At 43.4% G+C, this 18,415-nt stretch overlaps 1 protein-coding gene across 5 annotated transcripts in view; it reads right to left on the bottom strand.

Moving 5' to 3' along the window:
- The window catches only part of sh2b3 (SH2B adaptor protein 3), an 82,342-nt gene that overhangs the window by 23,576 nt on the left and 40,351 nt on the right, over positions 1-18,415 (bottom strand). For all 5 annotated transcript variants that reach the window (XM_062958396.1, XM_062958394.1, XM_062958395.1 and 2 more), the window contains 3 exons: positions 3,335-3,436; positions 1,976-2,067; positions 117-214 (listed from right to left, as the gene is read on the bottom strand). In XM_062958396.1, coding sequence (XP_062814466.1) covers positions 117-214; positions 1,976-2,067; positions 3,335-3,436 — 292 coding nt within the window. The remainder of the gene's footprint in view (positions 1-116; positions 215-1,975; positions 2,068-3,334; positions 3,437-18,415) is intronic.

Below are 18,415 nucleotides of genomic sequence, written 5' to 3'. Positions count from 1 at the left end.
CTATGTTAAAAGGCATTGAATGTTTGCCTATATGTGTAATGCGATCCGCCCTGAGTCCCCTTCAGGGTGAGAAAGAGTGGAATATAAATGCTGTAAATAAATAAATAAATAAGTACCTTGGTTGAGCGAATCCGCGCTGATGCTGCTTGTGGGGCTCAAAGTTGTAGTCTCTGAATGTGAATCTGAGGTCAGGTCTACGTTGTCTCCCGCTGACCTAGAAAAGAGAAGCAGGTCTTGTTTGAACACTCTGGCACTAAGAACAAAGGAAGACCAATATGATCTAGAATGGCCAAGATCCAGAATCCAGATTGTGCAGCTTAAACTTCCACATTGTGTGCTTCATATCTGTCTGCACATTCAGCTAAACAGTATAGCTCATCCACAAGTGTCACGGAACTCCATTAGCATAACAATAATACAGTAGAGTCTCACTTATCCAAGCTAAACGGGCTGGTAGAAGCTTGGATAAGCGAATATTTATTATTTATTTATTTACAACATTTCTACCCCGCCCTTCTCACCCGAGGGGACTCAGGGCAGCTTACAAAAATTGGGAAAATTTAATGCCCAAAATGCAATCATAAAAACAAAACGATATGAACAGATCTATTAATAACATTGTTAAAACACATTATAAAAACTTTAAAAACATATATATAATTAATTCCATTCATCCGAGATCCTCATGCTTCATCCTTAAATCAGGCCATGTCAACTTTGTCATTTACTCATTTATAATGGATAATAAGGAGGAGAATGGATAATATCATGGATAATAAGGAGGGATTAAGGAAAAGTCTATTAAACATCCAATTAGGTTATGATTTTACAAATTGACCACCAAAACATCATGTTTTTCAACAAATTTGACAGAAAATTTGTGGATGAGCTATACTGTTTAGCTGAATGTGCAGACAGATATGAAGCACAAAAATGATATTCGCTTATCCAAGCTTCTGCTGGCCCGTTTAGCTTGGATAAGTGAGACTCTACTGTATTATTGTTATGCTAATGGAGTTCCGTGACACTTGTGGATGAGCTATACTGTTTAGCTGAATGTGCAGACAGATATGAAGCACACAATGTGGCCCGTTTAGCTTGGATAAGTGAGACTCTACTGTATTATTGTTATGCTATGTTGTATAGTTCGTAATGTTAAAAAGACACTGAGAAGTGTGTGATTTTTGGGATGAAAGGGGACTGGTGGGCTCCTGCATTCACTCTCGAGTTACAGTAGAGTCTCACTTATCCAACATAAATGTTGGATAAGTGAATATGTTGGATAATAAGGAGGGATTAAGAAAAAGCCTATTAAACATCAAAATAGTTTATGATTTTACAAATTAAGCACCAAAACATCATGTTATACAACAAATTGGACAGAAAAAGTAGTTCATTACACATTAATGCTATGTAATAATTACTGTATTTACGAATTTAGCACCAAAATATCATGATATATTGAAAACGTTGACTACAAAAATGCGTTGGATAATCCAGAACGTTGGATAAGTGAGACTCTACTGTAACTCCTTCTTCTCTATGAGCAGAGAGGGGCTTTCCCCCTCTCCATTGTACATAAAGACTTTAATTTTTTAAAATTGTGTATGTTACATAATATATATTTATATAACTACGTACGAGGCCCCTGAAACCACAAGAAAAGCAAAACAAATATCATGTTTGATTGTCCCCCTTGAAAATCAATTTGCAGAACCAGGGGAGCAACTGTTTAAGTCTGTACTTTAAATGAAACTTTTTGTGCAGAATTAATTCCACGTCGGCTTAAGCAAGCACACAGCGAAGGCTCGCTTGCGCACCTGCCCCCCACTTCAAGTGCTCCACTTAAGACCAAGGCCACCGCTTCAAGCCAGTCTTTTAATCATAGGCAGGGGGGAAAACCTTTCCAAAAGCCCGGCAACAAAGGCCGCCGTCCGCAGAATGGTCCTTAACAAAGACCACAGCTCTGCCTTACCCTTGAGAGAGGCATTCTTTAATTTCAGATATCCACGAAGACAGCTGCTGCTCATCTCCGGCCTCCAAAATGATGTCTGCGGAGGTATTTACCTACAAGGCGGGGGCGAGGAAAGAGGAGAACATGAAGAACCTTTGGCAAAAGAAAGGCCAAAACAGATGCCCTGCTCCTTCCTGGAGCGCACACACATACACACAGGCGCAGTGGGGGCAGGACTTTTTAGATTCTCAGGGCTTCCTTTGGGAACTTTTCCTGAAGGCCCAGGCATTTCCGCCCCACCATTTCGCTTCCTGGGTGAGGTGCCCAAACAGGGGTCCCCAAACTTTTTAAACAGGGGGCCAGTTCACAATCCTTCGGACCGTTGGAGGGCTGGACTATAGTTGGCCACCGAGCAATAATAATAATAATTAATAATAATAATAATAACAACAACAATAAAAAAGAGGGTTGGAAGAGACCCTTTGGGACATCGAGTCCAATACCCTTCTGCCTTTGTGCACCGAAAGCACAAGCAAAGCACCCCTGACAGAAGGCCACCCAGCCTCAATGTTAATTATTGTTATTATTATTATTATTATTATTATTATTATTATTATTATTATTATTATTTTATTATGACACAGCAAACAAGATCGATATGCTGGATCTCGTATCACAAAATCACAAGTCGAACACTTCCCAAGTGTCTAGGACTGTGTGATGTATTATTATTATTATTATTATTATTATTATTATTATTATTATTTTATTATGACACAGCAAACAAGATCGATATGCTGGATCTCGTATCACAAAATCACAAGTCGAACACTTCCCAAGTGTCTAGGACTGTGTGATGTATTATTATTATTATTATTATTATTATTATTATTATTATTATTTTATTATGACACAGCAAACAAGCCCTTGTGCCGTGGGGGCCGGATAAATGGCTTCAATGGGCCGCATCCGGCCCCCGGGCCTTAGTTTGGGGACCCCTGGTCTAGAAGAATGACCCCTCATTCAGCCCCCACATCTTCATTTCAGGAGCTGGAGAAGGGAAGGTGTTTGACAATCAGTTCCAGTCAAGGTGGACAATCCAGAGGACCCTACTATCTGACCCAAGGACCACAACTCCCAGAACTCCCACCAGCCGTACTCCAGAAAAGTTGTGTTCCCCAACTCCATCATCAGACCATTTCCTCTTTCCTTTTCTAGACCAATTCACCACTGTAAGAGACTCCCTGTCCCCCGAGTCTGGACATACTCCTAAATATCAAAGACTCTTTGAGCTGGAAGGGACTTCAAAATCCATTCAGTTGAAACCCTGCTGTGAAAATGCCCCCATGCCCTCCTCGATATCCTTCAGCCCCTCCTTACCTTGAGCACAAAGGTGCGCGCATTGTCAGGCATCTCCAGGCAAGTGCACCGTCGGACTTCTTGGATGGCCAAGCAGCTGGTGTGGAATTTCGGTTTGGAGCTCTGTAGAGAAAGGGGAGAACAACAGCATTAGCACTCTGGCACACAATGCAGCTACAAATCCCAAAGAGCAATTCAGGTGGTCATTGTTGGGTGCCTTCACCCAGAAAGTCTGGGATTTTCTTGGCAAGTTCTGTTCAGAAGAGGTTTGACCAAGGTCCCCCTCTGGGATTCCCTGTCCAAGCATTCAAACCACTACGTTATACTGATTCTGTAGTTGTAACGGTAGCCACCATGTAAATACACCATTAGAGCACAGCAGACTTCCCCAACATGAACCCTCTAGGTGTGTTGTACTACAGCTCCCATCACCCCCAGCTGGCACTGATGAGAACTGTGGTCCAGCACTGCATGGGACAGTGGTAGCAGCACCTATGTGGAGATGCTGCCTGAACAGGGTTGTTGCTAAAACCATACTAGGTTAAAAGGTAAAGGTTTTCCCCTGACGTTAAGTCTAGTCGTGACCAACTCTGGGGGTTGGTGCTCATCTCCATTTCTAAGCCAAAGAGCCGGCATTGTCCATAGACACCTCCAAGGTCATGTGGCCATTGGCATGACTGCATGGAACGCCGTTACCTTCCTGCCAGAGCGGTACCTATTGATCTACTCACATTGGCATGTTTTCAAACTGCTAGTTTGGCAGGAGCTGGGGCTAACAGCGGGCGCTCATTCCGCTCCCGGGATTTGAACCTGGGACCTTTCGGTCTGCAAGTTCAGCAGCTCAGCGCTTTAACACACTGCGCCACCACCAGGACCCCATACTAGGAAGCACAATATTTGGAAGAGCTGTGTAAAGCTCAAGTACAGTAGAGTCTCACTTATCCAACATAAACGGGCCGGCAAAACATTGGATAAGTGAATATGTTGGATAACAAGGAGAGATGAAGGAGAAGCCAATTAAACATCAAATAAGGTTAGGATTTTACAAATTAAGCACCAAAACATCATGTTATACAACAAATTTGACAGAAAAAGTAGTTCAATATGCAGTAATGCTATGTAGTAATTACTGTATTTACAAATTTAGCACCAAAATATCACGATGTATTGAAAACATTGACTACAAAAATGCGTTGGATAATCCAGAATGTTGGATAAGTGAATGTTGGATAAGTGAGACTCTACTGTAGCTACTATTTATTTATTTACATCATTTTTACCCCACCCTTCTCACCCGGAGGGACTCAGGGCAGCTTACAACAGTTGGCAAATTACACTGTCCAAAATACATTCAATAAAACAATGACATATTAATAAACAATAAAACAGTACCACATCAATTAAAACTCTAATTAGACTCTATTAAACCATCTATATATATAAAAGGGTAATGAAATTTCGGCCTAGGACAAAACAACAAAACTACACATCCCAGAAACACTAAACTTGGCAGCACAACCCCTCATCCATGCCTCTGCGTTCATACAACAAAAAGACAAGCCCCAGAACCTCGAAATTTGGCAACACAACCCACCATCCTTGCCCCTAGGTTCCGACAACACAAAGAAAAGAAAAATAAAGTCCTAATTAGAGGGAGAGAAATAATTGTTTTTATCCAATTGCTGCCATTTAGAAGGCTAAGCTCCGCCCACTTGGTCTCCTAGCAACCCACTCAGCCCAGGGGCCAGGAAGAGTTAGGCCTCACTTGGGCCTCTTCCACACTGCCTTTAAAATATAGATGATCAGATTTAAACTGGATTATATGGCAGAGTAGACTCAAGGCCCTTCCACACAGCTATATCACCCATTTATAATGGACTTAATGTAAGGTAAAACCTTTACCCTTGACCTTAACTACCACCAATTCCTCAATACTTTATTTCCCATACCACCATACTTCGCCACAGCAACGCGTGGCCGGGCACAGCTAGTGAATTATAAAATTTTAAATGCATGTATAGTTAAATTTGTCGACTACTAGGATCCTTGAGTGGGGCCAGAGCACCCAGATGCATTGCTGCAGAGATGGGGCTTGGAAGGAACGAGTCGGACCGACATCAGGATCAGACTACGCCTGCCAAATGGATGCCCAAGTGCCCATGATGAGAGGAGGAAAAAAACATACAACCTGACAAGAATCAAACACCAGAAAAATCCACACGCACCCCCACCCCGTGCCTGTGTGGGGATTTCCAAAGCTGTTTGCGGTCTCTTTGGTCCCCAGGACAACTTCCTTTTTTTCTGGTTCCCCAAGACAGCAAGGAGAAGCAGGCTGCTGAGCAGCTTCCGCTCCTCAAAGTCCCGAGGCGTCACACTTTTCTGACCTCTACCTCCCCAGACTGAACGCTCCAGTGACATTAGGCAACCGAGGAGGCTTTCTTCTCAAGAGAAACCTATTGCGGCAAATTGCTATGTGTGTGTGTAAAGAAATCCTTGGAAAAAGAGGTTTGCAGGAGATCTCTGTAAAAGAGCTCTTTTTGCAGAGGCAAAGCCACGCCTCAAAACAACAATGTATCAGTTTGATGGCAGATGGCTGGTTTTGTCAGTTGGTTTGTCAGTTGGAATTTGAGCTTGTAGGGAGAGCACAGAAACAAGACAGGCTCTCTGGCTACGGTCAAGTAGCTGATTAAATATGCTATGCTGTATATATATTGAATGCTGATTGATTAGTTATTGATCTTATGCAACTATAAGGACATTGTAAGATTGCTGAACTGTTTATTTGTCTTCAACTCAACAAGTAAAGTTTCCTTTCGTTCTTTCAATTCCTCTGCCTGGTCTGAGCCTTTTGCACATGGTGTTAACTGGACTCTGCTGATTCCGCTGTACACTCACCTGGTAACAAAACCCCAGCTTCCCATCTCCCTCCCAAGAAAAAGAGAAAGAAACGGAATTGTGGACCAAGACATTTGGAACAAGTCATTTGGATCAAGACATCATATCTTGCTATGGGCCCAAGCATTTAAGACAGAGGAGAGCACATGCTTCCCACCCATAACTACTGGCCTGATAATATGCCACTTGTAGAACATGGAAGGCCACAGAGTGCTCGTCTTCCTCTGCGCATCTTCCCATTGACAGACCTGGTTGTCACCAGTGAGCTGCTTGTTGTAAAAGAGAGGCCTTGTCCTTATGCCAGGCAACCTCAACCTGAAGCCTCCAACTTCCAGAAGCCCTTTAATAGTATTCTGCAAGTTGGAAGCCCAAACAGCTGGAAGAAGTTTGAGGATGCCTGCCTTATGCAATGACAGTACAGTATATAACACTATGGGACTACAGTAGAGTCTCACTTATCCAAGCCTCGCTTATCCAAGCTTCTGGATAATCCAAGCCATTTTTGTAGTCAATGTTCGCAGGTTCAAATCCCGGGAGCAGAGTGAGCGCCCACTGTTAGCTCCAGCTTCTGCCAACCCAGCAGTTTGAAAACATGCCAATGTGAGTAGATTCATAGGTACGGCTCTGGCAAGAAGGTAACGGCACTCCATGCAGTCATGCCAATGGCCACATGACCTTGGAGGTGTCTATGGACAACGCCGGCTCTTCAGCTTATAAATGGAGATGAGCACCAACCCCCAGAGTCAGACATAACGGGATTTAACGTCAGTGGAAAACCTTTAACCTAGAGCTGTCAAGTGTCAATCTCTGGCTCTATCTCAGATTGTGGAATTCAATGCAGAGTCTAGCCTTTGTGCCTAAGAGGCATGATCTTGGAATGAAGGGGGAACATTGCTCTTAATCAGTAGGTTAAAATCCATGAAATTTCCAATGCACTGACTTGCTGTTTGGGCCAGTTCAGGCATGATATGTGGTCAATGTGTGTGACTTTGCGCTGTAGCTATTGCATTTCCTGGACTCATCAGTCCCTTTGTTTTTGGAAAAAGCAACACAGATCTGTCCGCCTTCCTCTTCGCTTATCACCCGAGGAAACCTGAGGTGGGAGGAGGGGTCAGGGATGGATTTTGTCACCCGATGTTGTTGGATGGGCACCAGCTGCCCAAGAAGGGGCTGTGACCAAGAGTTGGCGCAAGTCTGGTTCTGAATGAAACCAGGAAGCTCACCGTGCAAGAGGTTTACCAGACAGGCCATTTCCAGTCTGGACTCAAAGTTAAGTCAGTGGATTTTTCCATCAACAAGAGCCTCTGAAATGCTCTTGGCTGAGGGGCGGCGTGACTCACTGGCATTTCACAAGAAAAATCCACGGTCGGAACAGTTCAGAGAGAGGGCCTGGTGATAGCCAGCAGCAGGGACCCCAGCCCAAACCAGAACCCACTGGGTCTAAACAAGAACCAAACCCACAGAGCTCAGGTCCTGGAGGAAGGAGGGTTAAGACGCAAAAGAGGAGCAGGAAACTCCACAGCTGCTTGAGATTCCAACATCTGTGAAACCGCTCACAGATGGAGGACTGAGGAAGCCAGCCAGGAAACCTGTGCAAGGCCAAAGCCTTGTCCCCAATCCGGGAGGCACAAGAAAGCAGAGGGAGAGAATGGGAAAAACAGGCCACTCCAGAGCTGCCAAAGGACAGCAGGGAAGGAGTGAGGTCTGTGTCTGTGTGTGTATAGTACAACAGAGGCAAATTGCCCCTGGACATCCTAGAGTCATGCTTCAACATTTGCTTTTCAGCATGTTCCTCCGAAGACACGGAACAAACATACAGTGCGAGACTGCGCTGTAAATGAAGTTTAGAAACACATCATAAAAATATACAGAGCCTGGGATAAAGGGAAAGGTGGCAATAAAAAGCACCCTTGGGCCTGGCAGTGCCAAAATCCAGGTACGACTGATGGTGTCCCAAAAAACCACCACAGTTTCTCCATACCTCACAACCTCTGAGGATGCCTGCCATAGATGTGGGCAAAACGTCAGGAGAGAATACTTCTAGAACATGGCTATACAGCCCGGAAAACATACAACCACCACCATGATATAATTGCCAACGGGCCAGGCTGTGGCACAGCTGGCTAGTAACCAGCTGCAGTAAATCACTACTGAGTTCGAAGCCCAGGTCGGGTTAAGCCCCCGACCATTAAATAGCCCAGCTTGCTGTTGACCTATGCAGCCCCGAAAGACAGTTGCATCTGTCAATTAGGGAAATTTAGGTACGCTTTATGCGGGAGGCTAATTTAACTAATTTACAACATCATAAAACTGCCAGCAAAACACAAGGAAAGGAATGAGGAAGTACAGCCACTACTGGACAGTGAAGCAACAGCTCCCCCTGTGGCCGGAATCGTGAAGCTGGAAAAAAATGTTAAATGCCTCTGTGTCTGTCTATATATGTTGTTTGTCTGTTGGCATTGAATGTTTGCCATATATGTGTTCATTGTAATCCGCCCTGAGTCCCCTTCGGGGTGAGAAGGGCAGAATATAAATACTGTAAATAAAATAAAAGTAAATACAGTAGAGTCTCACTTATCCAACACTCACTTATCCAACACATTTTTTGTAGTCAATGTTTTCAATACATCATGATATTTTGGTGCTAAATTCGTAAATACAGTAATTACAACATAACATTACTGTGTATTGAACTACTTTTTCTGTCAAATTTGTTGTATAACATGATGTTTTGGTGCTTAATTTTTAAAATTATAACTTAATTTAATGTTTAATAGGCTTTTCCTTAATCTCTCCTTATTATCCAAAATATTTGCTTATCCAACGTTCTGCCGGCCCGTTTATGTTGGATAAGTGAGACTCTACTGTACTGTGTTTCACTCTATCCTGTTTACATCACGTCCCTTACTTTGAACTTAGTAGAAATGAGAATCTTCAGGGACACTAACTTCTCATTGGTCAGAATGTTTTATGGCCCCAATAAACTGGACCATGAGGTGGGAACCATTTTGGTTCAGTCTTCTCCCTTTGTTCTTCAAGCTAACAACACCACCTTGCCATTCCTCCTGGCAAGATGTGACTATTTAGGTATTTGTTATTTTTCCTTAGAAACTAAGGAAACTAACACAAAAAGTATCACAGAATATCTCGTCAAGACAGTGGACCAATTGGAATAAATTGAAGCTGGAAAAAAAAATGTTAAATGCCTCTGTGTCTGTCTATATATGTTGTTTGTCTGTTGGCATTGAATGTTTGCCATATATGTGTTCATTGTAATCCACCCTGAGTCCCCTTTGGGGTGAGAAGGGCGGAATATAAATACTGTAAATAAATAAATAATATTTGTGGGAGGCCCTAAGGGCAATTTTACTGCTCCAGGGATGGCCCAAAATTGTAAAACGCACACATAGAAACACACACAAAGTGGCTGGAAAATGTAAAGATGGGTTTCCAAAGGAAGCAGTTCCCCCAGTGTCATAAATGGGGCAGCTCTGTGTGTGAGTGTGTTGAATGTAATGGGGAATACTATCAAAATCTATATATATAAAAGGGTAATGAAATTTTGGCCTAGGACAAAACAGCAAAACGGCATGCCCCAGAAACACTAAACTTGGCAGCACAACCCCTCATCCATGCCTCTACGTTCATACAACAAAAAGAAAAGAAAAATAAAGTCCTAATTAGAGGGAGAGGAATAATTGCTTTTTTCCAATTGCTGCCAGTTAGAAGGCACTTGGTCTCCAAGCCACCCACTCAGCCCAGGGGACAGGCAGAGTTAGGCCTCACTTAGGCCTCTTCCACACTGCCTATAAAATACAAATTATCTGATTTTAACTGGATTATATGGCAGTGTAGACTCAAGGCCCTTCCACACAGCTGTATAACCCATTTATAATGGACTTAATGTAATTTAAAACCTTTACCCTTTACCTTAACTACCACCAATTCCTCAATACTATATTTCCCATACCACCACACTTTGCCACAGCAACGCGTGGCCGGGCACAGCTAGTACATTATATTTGAGGAGTTGTGAAAACCAGCACCGAGAGTGTGGAGGCTGGAGAAGTCAAATCGGATTTCCTGTCCTCCTCTCCAGAGGGGGTTGTGGCCGAAACCCCCCCAAACTCTCACAGCTGCCTGGCCTATCTGGGAACAGCTCACTTCTGCTTTCTGACCCTGTCACGCTGTTTTTGTTTCGAGTTTCGCATCCTCCTGGGTTTTGTGGCCCAGTGAGTCACACAGCTTGCTCTGCAATTTGGAGCCAACTGCAGCAATTCCTAGGGAGGGACAGGCCTGCTCTTTCCGTGGCGCTGGGAGGGGATGGACTAGAACTCCCACCCTCAGGACTGGCCTTTCTTGGACTCCTCTGTCTTGATCGTTTTGGCAAAATGAACACCTGCCCCCCCCCCCCCTTTCTGGTCCGCAACAGGGGAAAGTTGGTCTTTGATATTTTGTGTGTTTGCTCACAGACTTCTTACTAAACAGAAAACTAACGGAAGACACTGGAGCATCTGTTGATTCCGTGTGTCATTTGTTGGTGATGGCAGCTGAAGGACCAAACCAAGACTGAGAAAATCATTTGTTCTCAGGGCAGAGAAGCAGGATTTTTCTCTGGAACTGGAAGAGGCCCCAGAGCCGTGTGTTGAGCTCATCGCCTGCCTGAATACAGATAAAGTGAAACATTTCCTGTCTGCCTGACTCAGGCGCAGAGTCCATCCATGGGGCAGAATGAGGGGCCAAAAGGGACTTCATATTTTGAAAGGCGCCCTGGACTTGATCTTTTCTCTGTAAAAATGCTCAAAGGAAATGTATCTACATCACCCCTCTCCTCCTTGGTGTGCAAAAGTTCTGCTTGAAGGAGACAATGTCAAGACACCACACAAACATATGGCCACTTCATAGGCTGTATATATTAAGCCAGGGGTCCCCAAACTAAGGCCCGGGGGCCGGATGCGGCCCATCGAAGCCATTTATCCGGCCCCCACGGCACAAGGGCAGAAGGGAGTTGGGCTAAATGATCCAAGGGGTCTCTTCTTCTCTTACAACCCTTTTATTATTTTTATTTTTATTTTATATTATTATTATTATTATTATTATTATTATTATTATTATTAACATTGAGGCTGGGTGGCCATCTGTCAGGTATGCTTTGCTTGTGCTTTTGGTGCACAGAGGCAGAAGGGGGTTGGACTAAGGGTCTCTTTCAACCCGCTTTTTTAATTATAAGTATGACACAGCAAACAAGATAGATCTGCTGGATTTCGTTTCACAAAACCACAAGTCGAACACTTCCCAAGTGTCTAGGACTATGTGATGTATTTTTGGATGATGCATGCAGATCCTAGTAGGGTGGCCTTCTGCAGCTGGCAGATCATAATTTTATCAATGTCTATTGTTTCCAAATGCCGGCTGAGATCTTTTGGCACGGCACATTTTTTGTTATTATTATTGTTATTGTTATTATTATTAACATTGAGTCTGGGTGGCCATCTGTCAGGGATGCTTTGCTTGTGCTTTCAGTGCACAAAGGCAGAAGGGGATTGGACTCAATGGCCCAAAGGGTCTCTTCCAACCCTCTTTATTATTATTATTATTATTAATTATTATTATTGCTCAGTGGCTAACTATAGTCCGGCCTGCCAACAGTCTGAAGGATCGTGAACTGGCCCCCCGTTTAAAAAGTTTGGGGATCCCTGTGTTAAGCCAAACAATGGCAAGTGTGGAAAGCACATTTTTTAAGACTCTATCATGTCAGAAGCTTCCCTGCAAGCAGATAGACACAGCTGATTCGGATCCTTAACTCCTGCATGCACAGAATTCGTGAAAAGAAAGTTAGAAATTTGCTGAGCCATCTTCCCTGCCAAAAACTCCAAAGAAATTTAATAGCTGGCTTTTGCAACTTGTTGTTGCAGTATGCCTTCAAGTCATTTCTGACTCATTTCAACCTTAGGATGACCCTATCATAGGTTTTTCTTGGCAAGATTCATTCATAGGGAAGTTGGCCTTTGCCTTTGTGAGGCTGAGAGAAAGTAACTTGTGCAAAGTCACCAAGCAGAGACTCAAATCCTCTACCCACTTGAAAAGATACTTTAAAAGGAAAGCATTGTGTCTCCTGACTTGTTGGCAACTTTGTCCAAGCTGTGTCCAAGGCAGGGTATCCTATTACACATCCCTCCCTCTATATATATAGAGAGAGAAAGATTTCCAAAGTATAGAATTAAAGCTACCCGATTTTCCTGAAATCACTTTGCAGTTCTTCTCGGAACAGAATGCCAGAAAACAAGAACTGAAGAGAAAGCGAACGGACACGTTTGGTTGAAAGAGATAAAGGAGGCAGCATGAACAGGCTCCTTAGCAAAACAGAACAGGGTGTCCTTTTAACTTGCAAACACAAAACACCCCAATGGCATCAAAAAAAAAAGGTCCCACGGGTTCCAAACGGAGGGGGGAGGGTCTTTTTGTTTTTTTCTTTTAGCTCACAGATGTTGACATGGATTTGTGAGTGCCAAAGAGGGACGGCTGGCTGGCCTGCTCTTTCGAAAGAAGAAAAAAACTTCCGTGAGAAAAAAAGAAGCCGGGCAAAGGTGCAGAGTGCCGGGACTCCCACAGAAGGCATATTGCGGGGATTTGGGTACAGGGGGCAAAGGAGGAATTCGAGAATAGTTCTGGGGGGAATCAGATTGTCTTTCAAAGACTTTGGTTTCCAGATAAATGCCTCTAAAAAAGTCTTTGGATGCCCTGGAGACATTATTTGTTCCACCCAAAAAGAGCTTCATTCACATTCATTGCATTACTGGTGAAATGTAACAAAAGTTTCATAACTTTTACCATGTAACTACATTCTTTCCAAGTACCTATTGTCCAAACCAGGGGTCCCCAAACTAAGGCCTGGGGGCCAAATGCAGCCCATAGAAGCCATTTATCCGGCCCCCACAGCACAAGGGCAGAAGGGGGTTGGGCTAAATGGCCCAAGGGGTCTCTTCTTCTCCTATAACCATTATTATTATTATTATTATTATTATTATTATTATTATTATTATTATTATTATTATTAACATTGATTCTGGATGGCCATCTGTCAGGGATGCTTTGCTTGTGCTTTTGGTGCACAAAGGCAGAAGGAGTTGTACTCAATGGCCCAAGGGGTCTCTTCCAACCCTTTATTATTATTATTATTACAGTAGAGTCTCACTTATCCAACATAAACGGGCCGGCAGAACGTTGGATAAGCGAATATGTTGGATAATAAGGAGGGATTAAGGATAAGCCTATTAAACATCAAATTAAGTTATGATTTTACAAATTAAGCACCAAAACATCATGTTAGACAACAAATTTGGCAGAAAAAGTAGTTCAATACACAGGAATGCTATGTAGTAATTACTGTATTTATGAATTTAGCATCAAAATGTCACGATATATTGAAAGCATTGACTACAAAAATGCGTTGGATAATCCAGAATGTTGGATAAGCGAGTGTTGGATAAGTGAGACTCTACTGTATTATTAAAATTGAGGCTAGGTGGCCATCTATCAGGGGTGCTTTGCTTGTGCTTTTGGTGCACAAAGGCAGAAGGAGTTGGACTCAATGGCCCAAGGGGTCTCTTGCAACCCTCTTTTTTAATTATTATTATTATTATTATTATTATTATTATTATTATTATTATTAACATTGAGTCTGGGTGGCCATCTATCAGGGGTGCTTTGCTTGTGCTTTTGGTGCACAAAGGCAGAAGGGGGTTGGATTCAATGGCCAAAGGGTCTCTTTCAACCCTCATTATTATTATTATTATTATTATTATTATTATTATTATTATTATTATTATTAACATCAAGGCTGTATTTGTTCCTGTTTTGTTTTTGTTTTTTACTTCAAAATGAGGCATGTGCAGAGTGCATAGGAATTTGTTCATAGTTGTTGTTTTTTTTAAACTCTAGTCCGGCCCTCCAACGGTCTGAGGGACCGTGGACTGGCCCCCTGTTTAAAAAGTTTGGGGACCCCTGGTCCAAACTCTTGACAATTCAGAGCTGCCAGGGCCATACTCTGGGCAACACAAGCCACAACTGGGCGCAGCCATTGCATGCTCCGCCAGAAAAAGAGGCCTAGCAGCTCCCCAACAGATGCTCAGGAATCCTTTGAGAAAGCACTGAACCTGGAAGGGGGCTGTCTCCTCAAGACAGAATGCTTTGAACAACGCCAGTGTGAGACAATAATATTTACCACAATCAGAGCTTCTCCTTCTCAATGTTCAAAACATACCGAACGCACCAAGCCAAATGTGCCTGCCTGTTTACTCTCTTGGAGGCAAAACGGAAGCGGAGCCTGTTTCAGAGCAGTGCTGTTTACAAGGACTGTCCTCAGCTAAAACACAGAAGGTGCACAACACGCACACAATCTTTTCAATGTACGAATTTGACATTTTGGAGGAAGGAACAGATCAGGAAATACGCAAAACAAAACAACTGACATGGAAAGAGAAAGAGCCATTTCCAAAATCATTCCAACCCCAACCCAAAAAAAGGGCAATCTATACCTCCTGGGTTAGAAGAAAGTTGACACCGTCCTTATTTTTTAAGCACTTGTGGACTACATACACAAGCTCCTATACATGTGTTGTCAAAGGCTTTCATGGCCGCGATCACAGGGTTGTTGTATGTTTTCCGGGCTGTATGGCCATGTTCCAGAAGTATTCTCTCCTGACGTTTCACCCACATCTATGGCAGGCATCCTCAGAGGTTGTGAGGTCTGTTGGAAACTAAGCATGGGAGGTTTATATATATCTGTGGAAACGTCATGTGGGCGAAATGTCAGGAGAGAATACTTCTAGGGGCTGGGCTGTGGCGCAGCTGGCTAGTAACCAGCTGCAATAAATCACTACTGACCGAGAGGTCATGAGTTCAAAGCCCAGGTTGGGTTAAGCCCCCAACCATTAAATAGCCCGGCTTGCTGTTGACCTATGCAGCCCAAAAGACAGTTGCATCTGTCAAGTAGGAAATTTAGGGACGCTTTATGCGGGGAGGCTAATTTAACTAATTTACAACACCATAAAACTGCCAGCAAAACACGAGGAAAGGAATGAGGAAGTACAGCCACTAGTGGACAGTGAAGCAACAGCTCCCGCTGTGGCCGGAATCATGAAGTTGGAAAAATGTTAAATGCCTCTGTGTCTGTCTATAATGTATGTCGTTTGTCTGTTGGCATTGAATGTTTGCCATATATGTGTTCATTGTAATCTGCCCTGAGTCCCCTTCGGGGTGAGAAGGGCGGAATATAAAGACTGTAAATAAATAAATAAATAAATAAATAGAACACAGCCATACAGCCAAACATACAACAACCCTCCTATACATACTTTCTCCAGCCTGGCACCCTTCAGATTTTATTGAGCTCCCATGCCGTGATCAGAAGGCCAATGATCAGGAAAGCTGGGAATTGTAAGAAGGAGTATTTTCTTTCGGTCAATGACCAGCATTAGCCAGGAATTGTAGTCCACAGTATGTGGATCACAATGGACTGTGATACCGCCAAGCACCAGACCTCAGCATCAAGCATGTTCTGCATGTTAGGAGCTGGAGGGCGGATCAGGATTGCATGGGTTAAGATCTTGCTCTTTCTCCACTCCCCACTTCAGAATGAATCCAAATTTTCATATTAACCCAGGCACATAGGAGGTTTAATTCAACCACTGATACATCTGTCCATAACTGGCACTACTGATGAATTACTAAGTGAAATGATGCTCACCAAGCATCTACCAGAAGCACCTGCTTCACAGCCTACAATGAGGAGGGGGTGTCATCACAAAAGACTGCCCAACAAGCCCAATTTCACGTGCCAAGGCGGCAAGGGGCACCTTAAAAATTGTGGCAAGCCACTTCAGCTGCACGCTGACCCACTTCGTTTATAGGCCAGAGGAAACAAAAGCTGCCTCCTGTGGAAGCATGTGCCGTTTCGTGGAAGTCTTTGCTTGGGGTTTTCTACCTTGGTCATAATGAAACCAGCTCTGCTTTTGACATTCAATCCCAGCCTGTGCAGCTCAATTTCAAGCATCCGTCCCCATCCAGTCTCCTTATATTTGGGGCTGTCAAAGAACATGAAGATTTATGCAGTTGGTGAATCTTGCCCTCATACTTGGCGACTTCAAAGTTTGCTTCGTGCCCAAAGCTGAGAAACCAGTTTTGGTTTCTTGTATGAAATGAACTAAAATAAAGATTTCTAATTAAATAAATATTCCTTACTTTTTGTTTGTTTTGACAAAACATTATGGATGCTTTTAGTTGATTTTTTGGATTAAGTTAATTAGGTTGTGTTGTATTGGCGAATGTGTCTATTTCAATGTATTATCTGTATGGTTTTCTTTCTGGCAATTGAATTTTTTCCTTACATGTTGGAAACCGCCCTGAGTCCCTTCAAGGACATAAGGTAGTACACAAATAAAGTTTATTATTTATTTATTTAGGGGATAAAAGCCTCGTGACTTTCCACAGATATATAAACCCCACCTGCCTAGTTCCAACAAGCCTCACAACCTTTGAGGATGCCTGCCATAGAAACGTCAGGAGAGAATGCTACTGGAACATGGCCAGACAGCCTGGAAAACTCACAGCAACCCGGTTGAGAAGTTATGCTTCAGTAACATGTTACTCATAAAGTAACAAGTAGGAGCCTCCGGTGGCCTAGAGGATAAAAGCCTCGTGACTTGAAGGTTGGGTTGCTGACCTGAAAGCTGCCAGGTTCGAATCCCACCCAGGGAGAGCATGGATGAGCTCCCTCTATCAGCTCCAGCTCCATGCGGGGACATGAGAGAAGCCTCCCACCAGGATGGTAAAAACAACAAAAACATCCGGGCAATGTCCCCTGGGCAACGTCCTTGCAGACAGCCAATTCTCTCACTCCAGAAGCAACTCCGGTTGCTCCTGACACAAAATTTTTATTTATGTATTTATTTCAATGCACCAACAGCAGCCTCCACAGCCTGCAAGCCAGCACAACTTTGACTTTTCCTTTCAAACAGCTGCCTTATACCAAATGTGTTGAGACAATTGGCTCATTCTGATTTGCTTCCCAAGGGCCTTTCAGAACTGGGTCAAGCTACCAGCTAAGCAAAGCTCGGACAAATTATTCTTCGCAACTTCAACTGGCCATTTTGAGCAAGGGAGCCTTGGAGCTTTCCCAAGCTCCACCCATCGATGTGAGTAGGTCAATAGGTACCGCTCCGGCGGGAAGGTGATGGCACTCCATGCAGTCAGGTGCGGCTGGCGGGGACGAGAGACAGGGCCTTTTCAGTAGTGGCTCCCCGCCTATGGAACGCCCTTCCCCATTGAAGTCAGGCAGGCTCCCTCCCTCCTATCCTTCCATAGGAAGGTTAAAACTTGGTTATGGGGCCAGGCTTTTGAATAATAATTGGCAGCGTTAATTATTATCATGTACGCTGAACTCAATCGAGAGACCCAGTTTTTTGAACTGAACACGCCTACCTGTATTTTATAATGTGTTTTATGAATACTGATGTAAGTTAATAATTTTTAATAATTTTTAACTGATTTATATTGCACTGTATAATCTATATGTATAATCTCCCGGCTGCACTACGGCCCGGGGCTGTGGCACAGACGGGAGAGCAAGCCAGTGCAATTAACTGCAATGAATCACTGACCAGGAGGTCATAAGTTCGAGGCCCGCTCGGAGCTATGTTGTTGTTTGTCTTTGTCCTATGTTAAAAGGCATTGAATGTTTGCCTAATATGTGTAATGTGATCCGCCCTGAGTCCCCTTTGGGGTGGGAAAGAAGGGCGGAATATAAATGCTGTAAATAAATAAATATAAAAGAGTGATGGCATCAGGGCAGCGGACAAAACAACAAAACTACAGGCCCTCCAACCTCAAAATTTGACAACACAACCCATCATTCACGGCTCTAGGTTGATACAACAAAAAGAAAAGAAAAATAAAGTCCTAATTACAGGGAGAGGAATAATAGTTTTTATCCTATTGCTGCCACTTTGAAGGCTAAGCTCCACCCACTTGGTCTCCTAGCAACCTCCTCAGCCCAGGGGACAGGCACAGTTAGGCCTCACTTCGGCCTCTTCCACAGATTATCAGATTTGAACTGGATTATATGGCAGTGTAAACTCAAGGCCCTTCCACACAGCTATATAACCCATTTAGAATCTTATATTATCTGCTTTGAACTGGATTATCTTG

The sequence above is a fragment of the Anolis carolinensis genome, chromosome X (genome assembly GCF_035594765.1).
Source record: "Anolis carolinensis isolate JA03-04 chromosome X, rAnoCar3.1.pri, whole genome shotgun sequence".
Classification (NCBI taxonomy): domain Eukaryota; kingdom Metazoa; phylum Chordata; class Lepidosauria; order Squamata; family Dactyloidae; genus Anolis; species Anolis carolinensis.
This window is presented reverse-complemented; position numbering and strand designations above follow the sequence as displayed.